The sequence below is a fragment of the Coregonus lavaretus genome (assembly GCF_964263955.1).
Source record: "Coregonus lavaretus genome assembly, chromosome: 25".
Lineage (NCBI taxonomy): Eukaryota > Metazoa > Chordata > Actinopteri > Salmoniformes > Salmonidae > Coregonus > Coregonus lavaretus.
Genome location: NC_140012.1, coordinates 43345640 through 43369605, shown reverse-complemented (window position 1 = coordinate 43369605; position 23966 = coordinate 43345640). Strand labels below are relative to the sequence as shown.

General features: G+C 43.8%; 1 protein-coding gene across 1 annotated transcript in view; it reads left to right on the top strand.

Annotated features, from left to right (window-relative positions):
- Positions 1 to 16067, top strand: part of LOC311100931 (kinesin-like protein KIF20B) — a gene marked incomplete at its 5' end in the record, with an annotated part of 31319 nt that extends 15252 nt beyond the window's left edge. Inside the window, 9 exons of the mRNA XM_084141909.1 lie at positions 283 to 459; positions 1119 to 1271; positions 1488 to 1586; positions 2676 to 2873; positions 5614 to 5670; positions 8217 to 8291; positions 11365 to 11506; positions 13462 to 13601; positions 15361 to 16067. Coding sequence (XP_083998035.1) covers positions 283 to 459; positions 1119 to 1271; positions 1488 to 1586; positions 2676 to 2873; positions 5614 to 5670; positions 8217 to 8291; positions 11365 to 11506; positions 13462 to 13601; positions 15361 to 15441 — 1122 coding nt within the window. The 3' untranslated portion in view covers positions 15442 to 16067. The remainder of the gene's footprint in view (positions 1 to 282; positions 460 to 1118; positions 1272 to 1487; positions 1587 to 2675; positions 2874 to 5613; positions 5671 to 8216; positions 8292 to 11364; positions 11507 to 13461; positions 13602 to 15360) is intronic.
- Between the last annotated feature and the right edge of the window lie 7899 nt (positions 16068 to 23966).

Here is a 23966-nt window from a genome sequence, read left to right as displayed (position 1 = left end):
ACAGAATTGTGAAACGTCTAGGTGTCCCCGAGGAGTGGTTTGAAAACCACTGCCCTGTGGAGTACAGCTGCAAAACCCTACAGACGGAGCCTATTAAGAAAGCCCTCTGTCTGTCTGTGACCCTGTAGGAAGCCCTGTCGGCCCAGCTCGGTGAGAAGGGTTAGAGCCTATTAAGAAAGCCCTCTGTCTGTCTGTGACCCTGTAGGAAGCCCTGTCGGCCCAGCTCGGTGAGAAGGGTTAGAGCCTATTAAGAAAGCCCTCTGTCTGTCTGTGACCCTGTAGGAAGCCCTGTCGGCCCAGCTCGGTGAGAAGGAGCGGGACCTGCTGAAGTGGAGGGAGGAGAGGGACTCCCTGGTGGCAGCTCTGGAGGTCCAGCTAACCAAACTCCTCTCCAGCATCGCCGACAAGGATGAACAGATAGCCAGTCTCCGCTGCAATGCCACCTCTCAGCCAGCAGAGGTCAGTTACAGCACACACGATGACGTCTTGTTAGGTTGGTTGGGACTGTCAGAGAATATTCTCATTTGGGATTGTACCAATGAGAGCTATTAAAGTTGGGTGCAGGGTTGTTGGTCATTTACATTTGAACTCGGCATACAGAAGAAGTGATTTGGAGTTTGCACTGTTTGAAAGCATTGCGTGTGGGAAATGCACTCTACAAAATGTATTGTTAGGTTTATTATTATTATTATTAGCAATCATTTTGAAATGGAACTGATTCCAACTCAATATGGGGCACGGTTCACTTTCCATTCCGTTTTGTAACAGCATGAGGATGGATGAGCCTCCCTGGTGGCGCAGCAGTCTAAGGCAGTGCTAGAGGTGTCACTACAGACCCTGGTTCGTTCCCAGGCTTTGTCACAACCGGCCGTAATCGGGAGTCCCATTGGGACCCAGCGTCGGCCGGGTTAGGGGAGGGTTTGGCCGGGTTAGGGGAGGGTTTGGCCGGGTTAGGGGAGGGTTTGGCCGGGTTAGGGGAGGGTTTGGCCGTCATTGTAAATAAGAATTTGTTCTTAACTGACTTGCCTAGTTAAATTTAAAGGTGAAATAAAGAAGCGGATGGCGTTATTGGTCCATTATTTCCTAATGGTTGGTTGTGTTGTTGTTCCTCCCCCCAGAGTGGCCAGGTCGAGGTAGAGCAGCTGCAGGGTCTCCTGTCTGAGAGAGACGCTGAGATCCTTAACCTGAAGGAACAACTGAAAGCTGCATCCAAAGCCAGCAGCGATGTCTCAGCCCCGCCTCCCACTAAGCGCAGAGAGACCGCCACTCTGGTGAGAGAGAGAGAGAGAGTCTCCTTTTATAACAAATAAAAGTTTATTGGTCACGTGCACAGGGTGTAAACGGTATAGTGAAACGCTTACTTGCGAGCTCTCAACAGTGATCAAAAAAATATTAAAAACGTAACTTTATTCAATCTCCCATCCATATTATTGTAAGTTGGTCTTGTTGATACAATGGATGTTGTCCATGACGTCTCTCTCTCTCAGACTAAAGCAGAGGACTGCCCTCCCAAAGTCAATGAGCGAACTCTCCATGACAACCGTCAACTAGGACATGGAGTCAAGACTGAGAAGAGGAGCAGTCAGGTAATCTCTCTCTAGACATCCGGGTTTCCTCCCACGATGTTCCAATGTTTCCTCCTTAACACGACGGTATGTAACAGGACGTCAGTTTGGCATAGAGGAACTATGTCACTGCCTTACCTGCCTGTTGCCCCCCCCCCCAGACACAAAATAGTAGCTATCAAGATGAAGACCACTGAGGTTATTTTTAAGGAGTGCATTTTTGCTAGTGACTAGTTTGGTGGTCCTCTGTAGCTCAGCTGGTAGAGCACGGCGCTTGTAACGCCAAGGTAGTGGGTTCGATCCCCGGGACCACCCATACACAAAAAAAAATGTATGCACGCATGACTGTAAGTCGCTTTGGATAAAAGCGTCTGCTAAATGGCATATTATTATTATTATTATTATAGTTTGCGTCAAACAACCTTCACTAAAACTGCAAAGGTTTTGCCTGCAAACCTTTGTTTCGAATCGCAACATGTCTGCCTTGTGATTTTGTTGGGAGTCACTGCTGTTACCCAGGGTCAGGCGTCCGGGGTAATCATCTGCATGGACATTACATCGGACAGCACCGTGTCTCTGCTCTGAGTGAAGGTTACGAATGTAACCACGGTTATGTGAGCTATTGAATCAATCCGATATGGTATCCTGCCGCGCGCCAGGAGACACTCCGAGTAATGATTTTCAGTTCTAAAAAACATTCTCAGAAGATGTTAGCCTCATTCTGGTCCACGCTCAGTTTTGAAGTGTTTTTTTTTTGCTATTTCTCATGGTCAATTTTAAGCACTACTGAACAAAGAGCTGTTTGGGAGTCAAATGAACGTCTCTTTTAGGTGAACGAGGCCAAATGATCCGGCTCACCAAAAAGACTCGGCATGCCCATCACTAGATCCATAGCTACGGTAGTCATGGGAGAGCGCAGTGATTCAAGATCTATTTTCACGCCGATTAAGAAAAATAGATTATTTTAAGATGAGTTACATGATTTGTAGGACAGATGGCTCCTGGCAACGTGTGTCGCTTTTAGAATGACACCATCTGTCAGAAGACCATGCTGCATGGTTCCGACTGACTAGGCACTCCTGTCGGTTAACTCACCCTCACTGTCTGTAGGGGTCTGGGGACTACCCATCGGTGCTAGACTCCTCAGAGATCTCCACGGAGGGAGGAAGGACCAGCCGCTTCCCCAAGCCTGAGCTCGAGATCTCCTTCAGCCCGCTGCAGCCCAACAGGATGGCCCTGAAACGCCAGGGAGAGGGCGTGGTCAACGTCAAAATCACACGCAAGAGGAAGAGCGCTGAGATTGACAAGGTAGACGGTGTTAAAGGGACAGTTCACCCAAATTACATTTTTTTTTAGTTTCCTTACCCAGTAAGAGCTGTTTTGGATTTGAACATTGATGTGCAAAAAATGATATCGCTCCCATGACTTGAATGGGATTTTGTGCTACAAATGCAACAAAAACAAAACGTTTGGAAACCGTGCCAGGGAAACTAAACCAAAGCATGGGAGGGTGTCACACCCTGTCCATGTACTGCGTACAGGGTTAAGGAAACCAATGTCATTTGGGTGAACTATCCCTGTAACTTGCAGTGAGGGATTGGATGTACTGTAGGTTCAGTCCAGGATACAACTGTGTGGTCCTCCTGCCCACTGCAAGCCTGTAGTTTGGCGGGACACTCAGTCAACTGAGACGCAGACCCTGTCCATCTTACCATTCAGGCAGTGGTCTCTCTCTCTCTCTCTCTCTCTCTCTCTCTCCGGTCAGTCATCTTAAAGACATGCTCCAGAAGTTATGGCGGCAGGTAGCTTAGTGGTTAAGAGCGTTGTGCCAGTAACCGAAAGGTTGCTGGTTCTAATCCCCGAGCCGACTAGGTGAAAAATCTGTTGATGTGCCCTTGAGCAAGGCACTTAACCCTAATTGCTCCTGTAAGTCGCTCTGGATAAGAGCGTCTGCTAAATGACTAAATTTATTTTATTTATTACTAAGTGTTTGGGCTGGATGTGTCAATGTGTAGTTCATACATGCAGAATCTGTGAGCAGAATTTTAACTGTTTTACCTCAAATTAGCCACGAAATACCTAGTTTGACACAGACTGTTTTTCTGGAAGCTGTACTGCGCCATTTGAGAGAGAGAGACTCTTTAGGGACCACTTTTGGCTTGTGAGCGCCACTTTCAGAACTACTGGCTGACAAGCATACAGAAGTCATTTGAGTGTCAGTACAGCAACAGGAGTCACCCAACTAATTGCAATGGCCTAAGAAACTAATAAGCATGTATTTATTTTACTGCCTCTGATAAGCCGTTTATGAAGTGTTAATTAGGTTCTACTTCACAGCAAGTGGTTCAACGTTTAATAGTTTGTTGCCCCGTCTTACGTTATGCATCCAAATGAAAAGATCGTGCTTCCAGTTAGGAGAGTAAAGAATAGTTTCCCATTACATGTGGCGTGATCTAACACCAAGCACGGTTATTGTGTGAAATATAATGAGTTGATGTAGTGTGGGTCTGCTGCTGCTGCAGTGATGGAGGGAGTGAAGGCTCCATATAGGAGGAGTATTTATGGGGGTTAAACCTCTGCAGTTTGAGACTAAAGTAATTCACTAATGACTTCCCTGCTGACTGGGAGGGAGGGAGATGGAGGGAGGGAGGGAGAGAGAGAGAGGGAGATGGAGAGAGAGAGAGGGAGATGGAGGGAGAGAGGGAGGGAGAGAGAGGGAGGGAGATGGAGGGAGGGAGGAGGAGAGTGAGAGAGGGAGATGGAGAGAGGGAGGGGGACGAGGAGGGGAGAGGGAGGGGGAGGGGGGAGGGAGAAAAAGAGGAGCCAGAACGGCTCATAGGAGCAGCAGCCTATCTCCTGTTTCTGTAGCGAGAGGCAGCTTGATGTACAAGTCCAACCCTGGACAGGACGCTAGGCTATCGCAGGGTCTTACCCCCAATCTATCGCCTTAATGCTGAGTCCCATTTTTCCAGTCTGGTATGACACTGAGTAGGCCTTCAGACATGGCCTGGACTTAACAACAGGGGAACTAACTAACTAAAGGTCTGGGACTATTTTCCCTGTGTCTCTGAGTCCCCATTGCTGGGAATAAAATCAGGGAGGGCGGACGGGAGGGCGGACGAGCAACAGTAAAGAGAGATGATAATAACAAGGGAGAGTCAGTTCAGATGGAGGTAGCTGCCAAAATAAAGGAAACGCCAACATAAAGAGTCTTTTTAATAGGGCGTTGGGCCAGAACAGCTTCAATGCGCCTTGACAGATTGTCTGGAACTCTATTGGAGGGATGCGACACCATTCTTCCACGAGAAATTCCATAATTGTAGTGGTTTGTTGATGGTGGTGGAAAACGCTGTCTCAGGCGCCGCTCCAGAATCTCCCATAAGTGTTCAATTGGGTTGAAATCTGGTGACCCCTCTTTCAAAATCACTGCGATCTCTTTTAGCCATGGTAGCCAAAATTAATGGGCAACTGGGCATTTTTTATACATGACCCTAAGCATGATGGGATGTTAATTGCTTAATTAACTCAGGAACCACACCTGTGTGGCAGCACCTGCTTTCAATATACTTTGTATCCATAATTTACTCAAGTGTTTCCTTTTATTTTGGCAGTTACCTGTATCTTTAACAATGTTCTCTATTTAGTAAGAAACATTTTATTTACGTAACAGCTTTCTCTCTGCCTTCAGCGATCCAGGCGTTAAAACACAGCCACTAAATATTTTTGACGATAAAAAAAATATATATATATATATATATGTTTTGATAATGTTCACAACAAACACAAAACAGGGCAAGGGTTTTAGTATTTAAAGATGAATGCGTCTGAAGCACAAGATGCTGACATGGTTGATGCGTATAACCCTCGGCGTAGTGGACTCAGTTTATTACTGCTGCTATCTGACGGAAGTCTTGCATCAACTGATCTCTGCCTTTTTAACACGTTATAAATTGTCGTTAATCCTCACAGCCGACTTTTTGTCTTTATTAGTTATTTCAGAAGAGGTTTTTATTTGTTTCTTCTAACAAATCTCTTTTTCTTTTTGAAGAAGAAATTCTGGCACACTAAGGCTAAACAGAGATCAACACATGAGTTCCCATCTCAGGTATTCCTCTCCCTTTTTTAAACTGTATCAAACCATTCAGACCCACGTCTGTACACATCAGTCCATCGTACCATTTCACCCATCTTGGGGTACATTTTTAACCCATCTTCATGCATGTTTGTGATCATGCATGTTACTCCATCAACCGTCTTCCCTCCAACATTGTATTACTTTGGTCAGTAATGTTTTTAGGTTGGTGTAATGGCAAAGCTATGCAAGTTCTTTTTGAGAGACCAATATGGAAGGAATGGTCGTGATTTGAAATGACCGAAGTGTTTCAGCGTTGGGTATTTCCTGCTTTTCAGTGGTAATTTCTATAAATAATATTGATTCTTGAAGACTATAAATTATCAAGTGCAGGAACACAAACTCCAGCGATTGTGGCGTTTTAAGTTTGAAACATGCTCAATGATTTAATATCTTATGTAAAAGCAATACCGATGCGGTGTTGGACAGATGTCACCAATAACTTATTGAAGATGCTTTTATTTTGGAATAGACATTTTAGCTTTAGATGAGGTTTACTTTTGCCATGAGTTTATGAACATTTCAGACTAGATTTGTGTCGGGGATGGCATACACTGGAGCTGTGAACCGTGCATTGTTAATCCACATCAATAATTGGAAACCTACTGACTTATTTAACCTGCAATTGCATGGGACTCTTGAAACGTTTGGCATATCATAATTGTATTTATTCAATTGATCTCTTGAAATCTATACATTGATGAAATTAAATCCATATCTCCTATCTAATCCCGATCATTGCAGGGAAAACCCCCTATGCTTTTGTAGCCTACACGATAGTTTGAATTTGACTTTGTTTGGCTCATACTTATGAGTGTACACTACCGGTCAAACGTTTTTTAGAACACCTAGTCATTCAAGGGTTTTTCTTTATTTTTTAAAACAATTTTTTTACATTGTAGAATAATAGTGAAGACATCAAAACTATGAAATAACACATATGGAATCATGTAGTTACCAAAAAAGTGTTAAACAAATCAAAATATATTTTCTATTTGAGATTCTTCAAATAGCCACCCTTCGCCTTGATAACAGCTTTGCACACTCTTGGCATTCTCTCAACCAGCTTCATGAGGTAGTCACCTGGAATGCATTTCAATTAACAGGTGTGTCTTGTTAAAAGTTAATTTGTGGAATTGATTTCCTTAATGCGTTTGAGCCAATCACTTGTGTTGTGACAAGGTAGGGGTGGTATACAGAAGATAGCCCTATTTGGTAAAAGACCAAGTCCATATTATGGCAAGAACAGCTCAAATAAGCAAAGAGAAACGACAGTCCATCATTACTTTAAGACATGAAGGTCAGTCAATACGGAACATTTCAAGAACTCCTACAAGTGCAGACGCAAAAACCATCAAGCGCTATGATGAAACTGGCTCTCATGAGGACCTCCACAGGAATGGAAGACCCAGAGTTACCTCTGCTGCAGAGGATAAGTTCATTAGAGTCACCAGCCTCAGAAATTGCAGCCCAAATAAATGCTTCAGAGTTCAAGTCACAGACACATCTCAACATCAACTGTTCAGAGGGGACTGTGTGAATCAGGCCTTCATGGTCGAATTGCTGCAAAGAATCCACTACTAAAGCACACCAATAAGAAGAGACTTGCTTGGGCCAACAAACACGAGCAATGGACATTAGACCGGTGGAAATGTGTCCTTTGGTCTGGAGTCCAAATTGGAGATTTTTGGTTCCAACCGCCGTGTCGTTGTGAGACGCGGTGTGGGTGAACGGATGATCTCCGCATGTGTGTTTCCCACCATAAAGCATGGAGGAGGTGTGATGGTGTGGGGGTGCTTTGCAGGTGACACTGTCTGTGATTTATTTAGAATTCAAGGCACACTTAACCAGCATGGCTACCACAGCATTCTGCAGTGATACGCCATCCCATCAGGTTTGGGCTTAGTGGGACTATAATTTATTTTTCAACAAGACAATGACCCAACACACCTCCAGGATGTGTAAGGGCTATTTGACCAAGGAGAGTGATGGAGTGCTGCATCAGATGACCTGGCCTCCACAATCCCCTGACCTCAACCCAATTGAGATGGTTTGGGATGAGTCGGACCGTAGAGTGAAGGAAAAGCAGCCATCTAGTGCTCAGCGTATGTGGGAACTCCTTCAAGACTGTTGGAAAAGCATTCCAGGTGAAGCTGGTTGAGAGAATGCCAAGAGTGTGCAAAGCTGTCATCAAGGCAAAGGGTGGCTATTTGAAGAATCTCAAATATAAAATGTATTTTGATTTGTTTAACACTTTTTTTTGTTTTGGTTACTACATGATTCCATATGTGTTATTTCATAGTTTTGATGTCTTCACTATTATTGTACAATGTAGAAAATAGTAAAAAATTAAGATAAACCATTGAATGGGTAGGTGTGTCCAAACTGTTGACCGGTACTGTATGTAGCATATAAACCACACCATGGCATCTTCATTTCTCTCCCTGGTTTGCCGTCTCATCTCTCTCTCTATTTCTCTCGCTCTCTCTCTGTCTCTCTCATGTGCTTGTGTTTCTCAGGATGAGGTGACCCGTGAGAACCGAAGGAACACCAGAACCAGACTGACTCCTAAACTGGCTGTGCACCAAGAGGAGGTGAGACGCACCTTTTTTTTTTAAAGAGCGACTGACCCTAAAAAGCAACTTCTCGTTTTTTTTAAACACTGCCTATGTGGCATCGCTAAAGATACATAGGTGGCGCTTGCAAAGCAAAGTTTGTGGGTTTGGCTCTCGGGGCCACCCATACATCAAATGTATTTTACTTTGGATAAAAGCCTCTGATAAATGACATTACTTTTGGTCATGTAGTGTAGATGTATGTGGACTCCTGCTCGTCCAACATCTCAGTCCAAAATCATGGGCATTAATATGGAGTTGGTCCCCCCCTTTGCTGCTATAACAGCCTCCACTCTTCTGGGAAGGCTTTCCAATTTATGTTGGAACATTGCTGCTGGGACTTGCTTCCATTCAGCCACAAGAGCATTAGTGAGGTCAGGCACTGATGTTGGGCGATTAGGCCTGTCTCGCAGTCGGCGTTCCAATTCATCCCAAAGGTGTTCGATGGGGTTGAAGTCAGGGCTCTGTGCAAGTCAAGTTCTTCCACACCAATCTCGACAAACCATTTCTGTATGGACCACGCTTTGTGCACGGGGGCATTGTCATGCTGAAACAGGAAAGGACCTTCCTCAAACTGTTGCCACAAAGTTGGAAGCACAGAATCGTCTAGAATGTCATTGTATGCTGTAGCGTTAAGATTTCCCTTCAATGGAACTAAGGGGCCTACCACAAACCATGAAAAACAGCCCCAGACCGTTATTCCTCCTCCACCAAACTTTACAGTTGGCACTATGCATTGGGGCAGGTAGCGTTCTCCTGGCTTCCGCCAAACCCAGAATGCCAGATTGCACATTGTGATCTTAGGCTTGTGTGCAGCTGCTCGGCCATGTGTGCAGCTCCCGACTAACAGTTGTTGTGCTGACGTTGCTTCCAGAGGCAGTTTGGAACTCTTTAGTCAGTGTTGCAACCAAGGACAGATGATTTTTTACGTGCTTCAGCATTGCGTTTTGTGAGCTTGTGTGGCCTACCACTTCGCGGCTGAGCCGTTGGTGTTCCTAGACGTTTCCACTTCACAATAACAGCACTTACAGTTGACCGTGGCAGCTCTAGCAGGGCAGAAATGTTACGAACTGACTTGTTGGAAAGGTGACATCCTATGATGGTGCCACATTGAAAGTCACTGAGCTCTTCAGTATGGGCCATTCTAATGCCAATGTTTGTCTATGGAGATTGCATGGCTGTGTGCTCGATTTTATACACCTGTCAGCAACGGGTGTGGCTGAAATAGCCGAATCCACTAATTTGAAGGGGTGTCCTCATGCTTTTCTCTGTGTGTGTGTGTGTGTGTATGTGTATATATATATATATATATATATATATATATATATATATATATATATATATATATATATATATATATATATATATATATATATATATACACACACACATACAGTGAGGGGAAAAAAGTATTTGATCCCCTGCTGAATTTGTACGTTTGCCCACTGACCAAAGAAATTATCAGTCTATAATTTTAATGGTAGGTTTATTTGAACAGTGAGAGACAGAATAACAACAACAAAAATCCAGAAAAACGCATGTCAAAATGTTATAAATTGATTTGCATTTTAATTAGGGAAATAAGTATTTGACCCCTCTGCAAAACATGACTTAGTACTTGGTGGCAAAACCCTTGTTGGCAATCACAGAGGTCAGACGTTTCTTGTAGTTGGCCACCAGGTTTGCACTCATCTCAGGAGGGATTTTGTTCCACTCCTGTTTGCAGATCTTCTCCAAGTCATTAAGGTTTCGAGCCTGACGTTTGGCAACTCAAACCTTCAGCTCCCTCCACAGATTTTCTATGGGATGAAGGTCTGGAGACTGGCTAGGCCACTCCAGGACCTTAATGTGCTTCTTCTTGAGCCACTCCTTTGTTGCCTTGGCCGTCTGTTTTGGGTCATTGTCATGCTGGAATACCCATCCACGACCCATTTTCAATGCCCTGGCTGAGGGAAGGAGGTTCTCACCCAAGATTTGACGGTACATGGCCCCGTCCATCGTCCCTTTTGATGTGGTGAAGTTGTCCTGTCCCCTTAGCAGAAAAACACCCCCAAACCATAATGTTTCCACCTCCATGTTTGACGGTGGGGAGGGTGTTCTTGGGGTCATGGGCAGCATTCCTCCTCCTCCAAACACGGCGAGTTGAGTTGATGCCAAAGAGCTCGATTTTGGTCTCATCTGACCACAACACTTTCACCCAGTTCTCCTCTGAATCATTCAGATGTTCATTGGCAAACTTCAGATGGCCCTGTATATGTGCTTTCTTGAGCAGGGGGACCTTGCGGGCGCTGCAGGATTTCAGTCCTTCACGGCGTAGTGTGTTACCAATTGTTTTCTTGGTGACTATGGTCCCAGCTGCCTTGAGATCATTGACAAGATCCTCCCGTGGAGTTCTGGGCTGATTCCTCACCGTTCTCATGATCATTGCAACTCCACGAGGTGAGATCTTGCATGGAGCCCCAGGCCGAGGGAGATTGACAGTTCTTTTGTGTTTCTTCCATTTGCGAGTAATCGCACCAACTGTTGTCACCTTCTCACCAAGCTGCTTGGCGATGGTCTTGTAGCCCATTCCAGCCTTGTGTAGGTCTACAAATCTTGTCCCTGACATCCTTGGAGAGCTCTTTGGTCTTGGCCATGGTGGAGAGTTTGGAATCTGATTGATTGATTGCTTCTGTGGACAGGTGTCTTTTATACAGGTAACAAACTGAGATTAGGAGCACTCCCTTTAAGAGTGTGCTCCTAATCTCAGCTCGTTACCTGTATAAAAGACACCTGGGAGCCAGAAATCTTTCTGATTGAGAGGGGGTCAAATACTTATTTCCCTCATTAAAATGCAAATCAATTTATAACATTTTTGACATGCGTTTTTCTGGATGATTTTGTTGTTATTCTGTCTCTCACTGTTCAAATAAACCTACCATTAAAATTATAGACTGATCATTTCTTTGTCAGTGGGCAAACGTACAAAATCAGCAGTGGATCAAATACTTTTTTCCCTCACTGTACATATAGTATTGTTATTATTATATAATGGTTTTTCCTCCATCTATAGCCATCTCCGTCGATGGACGGTAAAGACCTGGGCTCCATGAGGCCCCAGGACTCCCAGTCCAGCCTGCGGAGCAGGAAAGAGGGAACGATGCAGAAGTTCGGAGACTTCCTCCAGAGCTCCCCAACATTCTTCGGTAGCAAGGGTAAGAGTTGACACCAACAGTAGCACAGAACAGCTTGGAACAAGGGTAAGAGTTGACACCAACAGTAGCACAACAGCTTGGAACAAGGGTAAGAGTTGACACTAACAGTAGCACAGAACAGCTTGGAACAAGGGTAAGAGTTGACACCAACAGTAGCACAACAGCTTGGAACAAGGGTAAGAGTTGACACCAACAGTAGCACAACAGCTTGGAACAAGGGTAAGAGTTGACACCAACAGTAGCACAACAGCTTGGAACAAGGGTAAGAGTTGACACCAACAGTAGCACAGAACAGCTTGGAACAAGGGTAAGAGTTGACACCAACAGTAGCGCAACGGCTTGGAACAAGGGTAAGAGTTGACACCAACAGTAGCACAACAGCTTGGAACAAGGGTAAGAGTTGACACCAACAGTAGCACAACAGCTTGGAACAAGGGTAAGAGTTGACACCAACAGTAGCACAACAGCTTGGAACAAGGGTAAGAGTTGACACCAACAGTAGCACAACAGCTTGGAACAAGGGTAAGAGTTGACACTAACAGTAGCACAGAACAGCTTGGAACAAGGGTAAGAGTTGACACCAACAGTAGCACAACAGCTTGGAACAAGGGTAAGAGTTGACACTAACAGTAGCACAGAACAGCTTGGGACAAGGGTAAGAGTTGACACTAACAGTAGCACAACAGCTTGGAACAAGGGTAAGAGTTGACACTAACAGTAGCACAGAACAGCTTGGAACAAGGGTAAGAGTTGACACCAACAGTAGCACAGAACAGCTTGGAACAAGGGTAAGAGTTGACACTAACAGTAGCACAACAGCTTGGAACAAGGGTAAGAGTTGACACTAACAGTAGCACAGAACAGCTTGGAACAAGGGTAAGAGTTGACACCAACAGTAGCACAACGGCTTGGAACAAGGGTAAGAGTTGACACTAACAGTAGCACAGAACAGCTTGGAACAAGGGTAAGAGTTGACACTAACAGTAGCACAACAGCTTGGAACAAGGGTAAGAGTTGACACTAACAGTAGCACAGAACAGCTTGGAACAAGGGTAAGAGTTGACACCAACAGTAGCACAGAACAGCTTGGAACAAGGGTAAGAGTTGACACTAACAGTAGCACAACAGCTTGGAACAAGGGTAAGAGTTGACACTAACAGTAGCACAGAACAGCTTGGAACAAGGGTAAGAGTTGACACCAACAGTAGCACAACGGCTTGGAACAAGGGTAAGAGTTGACACTAACAGTAGCACAGAACAGCTTGGAACAAGGGTAAGAGTTGACACTAACAGTAGCACAACAGCTTGGAACAAGGGTAAGAGTTGACACTAACAGTAGCACAGAACAGCTTGGAACAAGGGTAAGAGTTGACACCAACAGTAGCACAACAGCTTGGAGCAACCCTGCACTGACAGCATGACCGTCTATCCCACACAGAACAGCTGTAGAGCACCCAGCACAGACATCATCATCATCATCAGACCAAAGAGCCAGAAACAACGCCGTAGTCAGAGTACCATCTGCAGTGGCACAAATCACACCTTAATGGTCAAGTTCAATATAACCTGCCACAGTCTCTCTCAGTCCAGTCTCTCTCCATTTTTCTGTAGCCCGGTCCCAGATCTGCCTGTAGCCCGGTCCCAGATCTGCCTGTAGCCCGGTCCCAGATCTGCCTGTAGCCCGGTCCCAGATCTGCCTGTAGCCCGGTCCCAGATCTGCCTGTAGCCCGGTCCCAGATCTGCCTGTAGCCCGGTCCCAGATCTGCCTGTCCTTTTGCCTACTCCTTTGTCATTGTCAAGCATGGCAATTCCATAAGGATTTGGCAATAGAACGGAAACAGACCGGCAGCCAGGCATATTGTTTCTGGCCCACAGTAATGGCTTGCTCTGGCTTTAACGTTTTAGTGGCCTCTGAGCTTTTTTAAAAGCCCTTACGCACTTCTTTCTCGCTGCAGCGAAAAAGATAATGGGATTGGTGAGCGGGAAATCCCCAGAGACTGAGGGGGGGGCGTCCATGAGCTTCAGACCCAAGAAGTCCAAGAGGAAGCTGTACAGACCAGAGATCTCGTCCCCGATGGACTTCCCCTCCCACCCGGTGAGAACTCACAGCCCGTCTGTCTGATTAGGGCTGGGCGATATGGCCACAACATTATATCACAATGTTTTTCTCATTTTTTGAGGGTATAGCGGTATTTTATGTTTCTGAGTAATATAGAATTAGAATTCATTTGTAGCCATCATAAGTGGTTTTTAATGGGCTTTATCCATTCTGACAGAGAAGTAGTCCAATTTTTTGTATAACTTTTTCATTTATTTAGCACTGTATCAACATATATCGTTGTAGATGGTATTGTAAAAATCCATACGTGTATCCATCCATCCATCCAGATGAGATGATATATTGGCCCAGCCAATTGCTACAAACAGGGAATATGTGGGATTGTTAGGGCTGCTCCAGACCCCGGATAACACAGCCATTGGGACAGCAGATCTTTCATTTCCAAAGTTATTCATCACCAGAGTGCTTGATCAAAGTATTTGTTTTGGATATGTTTATCGGTGGTGTCAGTTGTGTACCCAATTTTAGCAAGGTATTTTTACATGCAGACAAAACCTAGAAGTTCAGATCCGATGCTGGTCAGCCCTGCTCTGTGGATAGTGATTGCCATTTCATTTTAAGATTTTAATGTGGTGGGTGTCACGCAAGACATACGTGTTGATTTTAACTTCAGTTGTAAATATAGGTCAATCTTAAAGATACGTTTTTATAAAGGTTTTGTATAGATTCGGGCAGTTTTTTAAAAAGTAGCGGTCACAAGCCAAAACGGGACGCCGAAAATGATGCACAATTGTGTACAATGTCATCCGTTTCGTATGATATGTAATAGGGCATACACTCACACTGCTCTAGTGTTTTAGTGAAATACAGGTAAATTCAAGAGGGTGCTACTAAATGCATGTCTAAACCTAGTTTTCTTTGCCCTATGTCATTATGAATCACATTCAATTAATCATTCGATTGTTCTCAACAATATTACAACCTTAATATACTTGTACTTGACCGTGTTGATGAAATAAGACCGTTAGTTTGCTGTGACCGTTGCTGGTTCAGACTGCGCCGCTCTCGGTAGTATCTCTTCCATATTCGGGCGTTGGGAGGCGTTTCCGCGCTTTTAGACCAATCAAAATCAACTTGACACCCTTGTCATTTTTGTCTCCAGATCCGTGGCATTATATTCCTCTAACCAATCAATTTTTGAGAGGAGCTGTTTTTTATGGCGATTTTTATTTTATTTTATTTTTTAAAGGAGAAGACTCAGAAATTCACAATGGAAACTGGAACAGATTTATTTTCAATATCTACCCTCCCCGAAAACAGTCAACTTAGTTAATTAATGTGTACCCTGTATATAGGCTCAATTTAATTTTGTATTCTGCAGATTTCATTTAGGAGAAAGACCATGCTATCACACACAAACCTGCAGCCACTAGCTAGCTTGTCAGTTGACATTCGAAGTTAGCGCTGTTCTGCACCGCGGAACAGTGACAGTTCTATGAAGCAGCCACCACTTGTTCATCAAGGCCATAATGACTTTCTGATCATGCTAAATTCTCGGGAGTAAATCGTCTGTAACTTTTGAACTATACATGGTAGAGACAGGGTTTTGGACTGTTGTTTTTCTGTTGCAATTCTCTACTGAATGAACACATTGTCATAACCATTGAGTTGAAATTAATAATTTGGATCATTATGTTACATCCTGCAAAAAAGGATGTAATTCATATGATATGTTAGGAATTTGTAAGTGCCAAAGATCCTATTCATTCTCTTGAACTGTTGACCTCTGTCTCAGATCATCAGTGGAGTTCCAGACGAGAGAGAGAGTGACCATCTCATCATCAAGAGAAAACTCCGGACTAGGACGGCAAAATGAGTTGATTTCTTTGTATGACAGCAATGATGTCAAAGATGCTGGTCTTATGGTAACAGGGAAATGAAATAATTGATTTTGTTGGTGTAATGAAGGACATTGAGTTTTTCTTTCATATAGCCTTCATTTATCACTTTAATTTATATTCAATTTTATTTCTACGTATTTAATGTTGCACATAGTATGATTATTTCTTTAATTGTATGATTTTATGATTTAACAGAATATCAATTTTGGACCAAGTATGTTTATTCTCAGTCCAGAACATTGTGGTAATGCACTCCTCTGAAGATGTAGACGTCAACGATGTTCGTGTAAAAAAAAGCACGGTAGTTTTGGAGCAGACGACCACGACCAAGTCCTGTCTTAGTCTTAACCATGCTGATAATACATAGTGTAACCTATAGATATAGGGCATAAGACAGAACACTATTACAAACTGTTCTTTTTGGTGTCACTCTGTAAACAACATTTGATTTGCTAAAGGAATCTAAATGCAAGAAATGTCTATTACAGAAAATCCCAGTTTCGATTTAACCGCACCCTTTTATTTTTGACTACTATTAATTTGTAATACTGTACTGCTAACATATTCCAAGGTGGGTTAATTAAACACTACTATTCCTCCGATGTATTGCAGCGCCTGAGGCTAGCTTCCGTAACAAACTGTATTCTAACCTCTCCATCAAGTATTGTGACCGTCCGTTTTTATACTCTGAAATCCGCTCAGCAGTCACTGTATTGGGCCATAATGGATGTTGCTTTTTCACTTACTCATAGAATATTTTAATTGCATCCGAAATAAGCAAAAAGAGGAGGGGAGAGGAGAGAGCAAAGGCTTTGTGACACCCAGAGCTCTGGTAGTATCGAAAAGGTTTTGTTCTGGGACGGACGTCACCCGTTACGCTCGTTCATCCAGCAGGGACTGGGCGCTCCTATGCTTTTACCTTCTCTGCAAAGCTGTGTTTGTGTGGAAGTGATAAAAGGAGCCTGACAATCATGGTCTTCACTAAGTTTTTAAATGCGGCAGAATTCTGGGTTTGGCAGTTAGTATTGGCTCAGAACCAGAGATTTAAGCCTCAGTCAGCTAATTCTGTATTACAACACTGTCGATTTTTATAATCTTAAACTGCAGATTTTCTGAGTGCTGAGTGCTTCGTGACCCAGGAGAGGAGAGGTGCCTTAAAGGGATAGTGCACCCAAATTACAAAATGGCATTTTGGTTTCCTTACCCTTAAATCCAAAGGCCTCATTAGGAAATGACACAATGGCACATACAGCACTGTAAAGATAACAGGCAGACAGGCTACAGCACTGTAGCGCTAAAGATGGCATCGATGTGTGACTGGAGAGCGTTCGGAAATCTCCCTATCAATGCTGCTCGATCTTCCCCATCAATCAATCAATCAATTTTATTTTATATAGCCCTTCGTACATCAGCTAATATCTCGAAGTGCTGTACAGAAACCCAGCCTAAAACCCCAAACAGCTAGTAATGCAGGTGTAGAAGCACGGTGGCTAGGAAAAACTCCCTAGAAAGGCCAAAACCTAGGAAGAAACCTAGAGAGGAACCAGGCTATGAGGGGTGGCCAGTCCTCTTCTGGCTGTGCCGGGTGGAGGTTATAACAGAACCATGCCAAGATGTTCAAAAATGTTCATAAGTGACAAGCATGGTCAAATAATAATCAGGAATAAATCTCAGTTGGCTTTTCATAGCCGATCATTAAGAGTTGAAAACAGCAGGTCTGGGACAGGTAGGGGTTTCGTAACCGCAGGCAGAACAGTTGAAACTGGAATAGCAGCAAGGCCAGGCGGACTGGGGACAGCAAGGTGTCAGCATGCCCGGTAGTCCTGACGTATGGTCCTAGGGCTCAGGTTCTCAGAGAGAAAGAGAGAACGAGAGAATTAGAGAGAGCATACTTAAATTCACACAGGACACTGGATAAGACAGGAGAAGTACTCCAGGTATAACCAACTAACCCCAGCCCCCCGACACATAAACTACTGCAGCATAAATACTGGAGGCTGAGACAGGAGCGGTCCGGAGACACTGTGGCCCCATCCGAAGAAACCCCCGGACAGGGCCAAACAGGAAGGATATAACCCCACCCACTCTGCCAAAGCACAGCCCCCGCACCACTAGAGGGATATCCTCAACCACCAACTTACAATCCTGAGACAAGGCCGAGTATAGCCCACAGAGGTCTCCACCACAGCACAAACCAAGGGGGGGCGCCAACCCAGACAGGAAGATCACGTCAGTAACTCAACCCACTCAAGTGACGCACCCCTCCTAGGGACGGCATGAAAGAGCACCAGCAAGCCAGTGACTCAGCCCCTGTAACAGGGTTAGAGGCAGAGAACCCCAGTGGAGAGAGGGGAACCGGCCTGGCAGAGACAGCAAGGGCTGTTCGTTGCTCCAGAGCCTTTCCGTTCACCTTCACACTCCTGGGCCAGACTACACTCAATCATATGACCTACTGAAGAGATAAGTCTTCAGTAAAGACTTAAAGGTTGAGACCGAGTCTGCGTCTCTCACATGGGTAGGCAGACTGTTCCATAAAAATGGAGATCTATAGGAGAAAGCCCTGCCTCCCGCTGTTTGCTTAGAAATTCTAGGGACAATTAGGAGGCCTGCGTCTTGTGACCGTAGCGTACGTATTGGTATGTACGGCAGGACCAACTCGGAAAGATAGGTAGGAGCAAGCCCATGTAACGCTTTATAGGTTAACAGTAAAACCTTGAAATCAGCCCTTGCCTTAACAGGAAGCCAGTGTAGGGAAGCTAGCACTGGAGTAATATGATCACATTTCTTGGTTCTAGTCAGGATTCTAGCAGCCGTATTTAGCACTAACTGAAGTTTATTTAGTGCTTTATCCGGGTAGCCGGAAAATAGAGCATTGCAGTAGTCTAACCTAGAAGTAACAAATGCATGGATTAATTTTTCTGCATCATTTTTGGACAGAAAATTTCTGATTTTTGCAATGTTACGTAGATGGAAAAAAGCTGTCCTTGAAACAGTCTTGATATGTTCGTCAAAAGAGAGATCAGGGTCAAGAGTAACGCCGAGGTCCTTCACAGTTTTATTTGAGACGACTTTACAACCATCAAGATGAATTGTCAGATTTAACAGAAGATCTCTTTGTTTCTTGGGACCTAGAACAAGCATCTCTGTTTTGTCCGAGTTTAAAAGTAGAAAGTTTTCAGCCATCCACTTCCTTATGTCTGAAACACAGGCTTCTAGCGAGGGCAATTTTGGGGCTTCACCATGTTTCATTGAAATGTACAGCTGTGTGTCATCCGCATAGCAGTGAAAGTTAACATTATGTTTTCGAATAACATCCCCAAGAGGTAAAATATATAGTGAAAACAATAGTGGTCCTAAAACGGAACCTTGAGGAACACCGAAATGTACAGTTGATTTGTCGGAGGACAGACCATTCACAGAGACAAACTGATATCTTTCCGACAGGTAAGATCTAAACCAGGCCAGAACTTGTCCGTGTAGACCAATTTGGGTTTCCAGTCTCTCCAAAAGAATGTGGTGATCGATGGTGTCAAAGGCAGCACTAAGGTCTAGTAGCACGAGGACAGATGCAGAGCCTCGGTCTGACGCCATTAAAAGGTCATTTACCACCTTCACAAGTGCAGTCTCAGTGCTATGATGGGGTCTAAAACCAGACTGAAGCATTTCGTATACATTGTTTGTCTTCAGAAAGGCAGTGAGTTGCTGCGCAACAGCTTTTTCTAAAATTTTTGAGAGGAATGGAAGATTCGATATAGGCCGATAGTTTTTTATATTTTCCGGGTCAAGGTTTGGCTTTTTCAAGAGAGGCTTTATCACTGCCACTTTTAGTGAGTTTGGTACACATCCGGTGGATAGAGAGCTGTTTATTATGTTCAACATAGGAGGGCCAAGCACAGGAAGCAGCTCCTTCAGCAGTTTAGTAGGAATAGGATCCAGTATGCAGCTTGAAGGTTTAGAGGCCATGATTATTTTCATCATTGTGTCAAGAGATATAGTACTAAAACACTTAAGTGTCTCTCCCGATCCCAGGCCCTCGCAGAGCTGTGCAGATCCAGGACAGCTAAGCCCTGGAGGAATACGCAGATTCAAAGAGGAGTCCGTAATTTGCTTTCTAATGGTCATGATCTTTTCCTCAAAGAAGTTCATGAATTTATTACTGCTGAAGTGAAAGCCATCCTCTCTTGGGGAATGCTGCTTTTTAGTTAGCTTTGCAACAGTATCAAAAAGAAATTTTGGATTGTTCTTATTTTCCTCGATTAAGTTGGAAAAGTAGGATGATCGAGCAGCAGTGAGGGCTCTTCGGTACTGCACGGTACTGTCTTTCCAAGCTAGTCGGAAGACTTCCAGTTTGGTGTGGCGCCATTTCCGTTCCAATTTCCTGGAAGCTTGCTTCAAAGCTCGGGTATTTTCTGTATACCAGGGAGCTAGTTTCTTATGACAAATGTTTTTCGTTTTTAGGGGTGCAACTGCATCTAGGGTATTGCGCAAGGTTAAATTGAGTTCCTCAGTTAAGTGGTTAACTGATTTTTGTCCTCTGACGTCCTTGGGTAGGCAGAAGGAGTCTGGAAGGGCATCAAGGAATTTTTGTGTTGTCTGAGAATTTATAGCACGACTTTTGATGCTCCTTGGTTGGGGTCTGAGCAGATTATTTGTTGCGATTGCAAACGTAATAAAATGGTGGTCCGATAGTCCAGGATTTTGTGGAAAAACATTAAGATCTACAACATTTATTCCATGGGACAAAACTAGGTCCAGAGTATGACTGTGGCAGTGAGTAGGTCCAGAGACATGTTGGACAAAACCCACTGAGTCGATGATGGCTCCGAAAGACTTTTGGAGTGGGTCTGTGGACTTCTCCATGTGAATATTAAAATCACCAAAAATTAGAATATGATCTGCTATGACTACAAGGTCTGATAGGAATTCAGGAAACTCAGAGAGGAACGCTGTATATGGCCCCATATACTCGGAGCTAAGTCAAAGACGAGTTTTCTCTCAATCGTGAGCCTGTAATGTTACATTTTGCTATGCTATCACTTCCCACACAGCTGAGCCATTGTACCATCTGAATGTTAGTTCCAGCTTCCTGTTCCCCAAAGACAGAGGGAGAGTGTCTGTGTCACTCCAGCATGATTCCGAACTGAGAAGTGGAGATGGAAGGAAGATAACCAACTTCATTATCTCACTCACAGTGGAGATGCAGCTTCTGCTGTTAGCACGAAAGATAATCGGGGCGAAGAAGGAAAAACACAACAATCAATTCAAAGGATCACAGTATGTACTGTCGTGTTTGCAGGGCAGGCTGTTCTGTGTTTTGTTGAATCAGCCTGGTCTCATAGACTAGACGCAACATAGTAAACGAAAATCCAGGACTCTCATTGGTATATGTTACGTTTGGTATGGTTACTTAAGGTGGTTGGGTAGGCGTATAATGCGAATGTCTAGCAATGTGTTCGAATCTCATCACGGACAACCGTAGCATCTTAGCTAATTAGCAACTTTGCAACTATATACCATTTTTTTTGCTGCTTTGCAACTTCTTAGCATGTTAGCTAATGCCCTTTTAACCTAATTCCTAACCTTAACACTAACCTTAACCCCTAGCCTACCTAACATTAGCAACCTAGCTAACGTTAGCAATAGCCACCAAGCTAACAGCCACAACGAATTGGAAATTCGGAACATATGTATTTCTAATTCGTAAAACAGATCATACGAAATGTATTATGGACGTCCACAAATTAATACATGCCATACCAAACGTAACATGTCATACTAATTTGAGTACCAGATTTCGTTTACTATGATACGTCTACCCGTGAGTCCAGGTTGGTTGAATCAGAATGAGTGCCTTCATGGTTCAAATATTTGGAGTCCCAGCAGGAGAGTGACATTTCAAGCGCATTAAGCAGGAAAGGGCGATGTCACATTCACTTTTTTCTCCTTCACTTGTTTCAGAGTAAACACAGCTATTGGTCACCATCTTTTCAGAAACATGCCTTTACCCCGACCCCTTTAATATTCAAGAGTCTGGAGGTATTTATAACGTCTCTATTCTGTTTCAGCAAGAACATTAGCCTTATCCCTGGGATAGGCACCCTCTTTCTCCGTAGCTCAGTTGGTAGGTCATGACGCTTGCAACGCCAAGATAATGGGTTTGATTTCCGGGACCACCCACACATAAATGTATGCACGAGTGACTAAGTGGATTTGAGTAAAGCATGGGCTATATTTTTACCGTTACTCTATAGTGATTAATCCACAATTTGTGTTTTGATGACTTGATTTTCTGTGCACTGAACAAAAAATATAAACGCAACATCTAAAGTGTTGGTCCCATGTTTCATGAGCTGAAATAAAAGATCCCAGAAGTGTTCCATACACTTGTGGATAATGCTCACTATTAGGGATTTAAACAAATGTGTGCACAAGATGAGAGAATAAGCTTTTTGTGTAAAAGCTTATTTCTCTCATGTTGTGGCCAAATTTGTTTACATCCCTGATAGTGAGCATTATCCACAAGATAATCCATCCACCTGACAGGTGTGACATATCAAGAAGCTGATTAAACAGCATGATCATTACACAGGTGCATCTTGTGCTGGGGACAATAAAAGGCCACTCTAAAATGTGCAGTTTTATCACACAACACAATGCCACAGATGTCTCAAGTTTTGAGGGAGCGTGCAATTTGCATGCTGACTGCAGGAATGTCCACCAGAGCTGTTGCCTGAGAACTTAATGTTTGTTGCTCTACAATAAGCCGCTGCCTTCATTTTAGAGAATGTGGCAGTACGTCCAACCGGCCTCACAACCGCAGACCACGTGTATGGCGTCATGTGGGCGAGCGGTTTGCTGATGTCAACGTGAACAGAGTGCCCCATGGTGGGGTTATGATATGGGCAGGCATAAGCTACGGACAACGAACACAATTGCATTTTATTGATGGCAATTTGAATGCACAAAAACACCGTGACCAGATCCTGAGGCCCATTTTTTTTTTTAAGTGTCTGTGACCAACAGATGCATATCTGTATTCCCAGTCATGTGAAATCCATAGATCAAGGCCTAATGAATGTATTTCAATTGACTTATTTCCTCATATGAACTGTAACTTAGTAAAATCAAATTGTTGCATGTTGCGTTTATATTTTTGTTCAGTATATGTATGACCAATCAAACAAATGATTTTTATCCAATATGGACTGTTTTCGTCTGATGATGACACATTTGTCCTGAAAAGGCAACATCCTGCTCTGATTACATCACATTGACATGTTAACACACCAATGTAGACTTCTACAGTTGAAGTCGGAAGTTTACATACACTTAGGTTGTAGTCATTAAAACTCGTTTTTCAACCACTCCACAAATTTCTTGTTAACAAACTACAGTTTTGACATGTCGGTTAGGACATCTACTCTGTGCATGACACAAGTAATTTTTCCAACAATTGTTTACAGACAGATTATTTCACTTATAATTCACTGTATTACAATTCCAGTGGGTCAGAAGTTTACATACACTAAGTTGACTGTGCCTTTAAACAGCTTGGAAAATTCCAAGCTGTTAAAAGACCTCCACAAGTCTGGTTCATCCTTGGGAGCAATTTCCAAACGCATGAAGGTACCACGTTCATCTGTACAAACAATAGTACTCAAGTATAAACACCATGGGACCACGCAGCCATCATACCGCTCAGGAAGGAGACGCGTTCTGTCTCCTAGAGATGAATGTACTTTGGTGCGAAAAGTGCAAATCAATCCCAGAACAACAGCAAAGCACCCTGTGAAGATGCTGGTAGAAACCGGTACAAAAGTATCTATATCCACAGTAAAATGGGTCCTATATCGACATAACCTGAAAGGCCGCTCAGCAAGGAAGAAACCACTGCTACAAAACTGCCATAAAAAAGCCAGACTACGGTTTGATCAAAGGTCTTACTTTTTGGAGAAATGTCCTCTGGTCTTATGAAACAAAAATAGAACTGTTTGGCCATAATGACCATCGTTATGTTTGGAGGAAAAAGGGGGACGCTTGCAAGCCGAAGAACACCATCCCAACCGTGAAGCACGGGGGTGGCAGCATCATGCTGTGGGGGTGCTTTGCTGCAGGAGGGACTGGTGCACTTCACAAAATAGATGGCATCATGAGGAAGGAAAATTATGTGGATATACTGAAGCAACATCTCAAGACATCAGTCAGGAAGTTAAAGCTTGGTCGCAAATGGGTCTTCCAAATGGACAATGACCCCAAGCATACTTCCAAAGTTGTGGCAAAATGGCTTAAGGACAACAAAGTCAAGGTATTGGAGTGGCCATCACAAAGCCCTGACCTCAATCCTATAGAAAATGTGTGGGCAGAACTGAAAAAGCGTGTGCGAGCAAGGAGGCCTACAAACCTGTCTCAGTTACACCAGCTCTGTCAGGAGGAATGGGCCAAAATTCACCCAATTTATTGTGGGAAGCTTGTGGAAGGCTACCCGAAACGTTTGACCCAA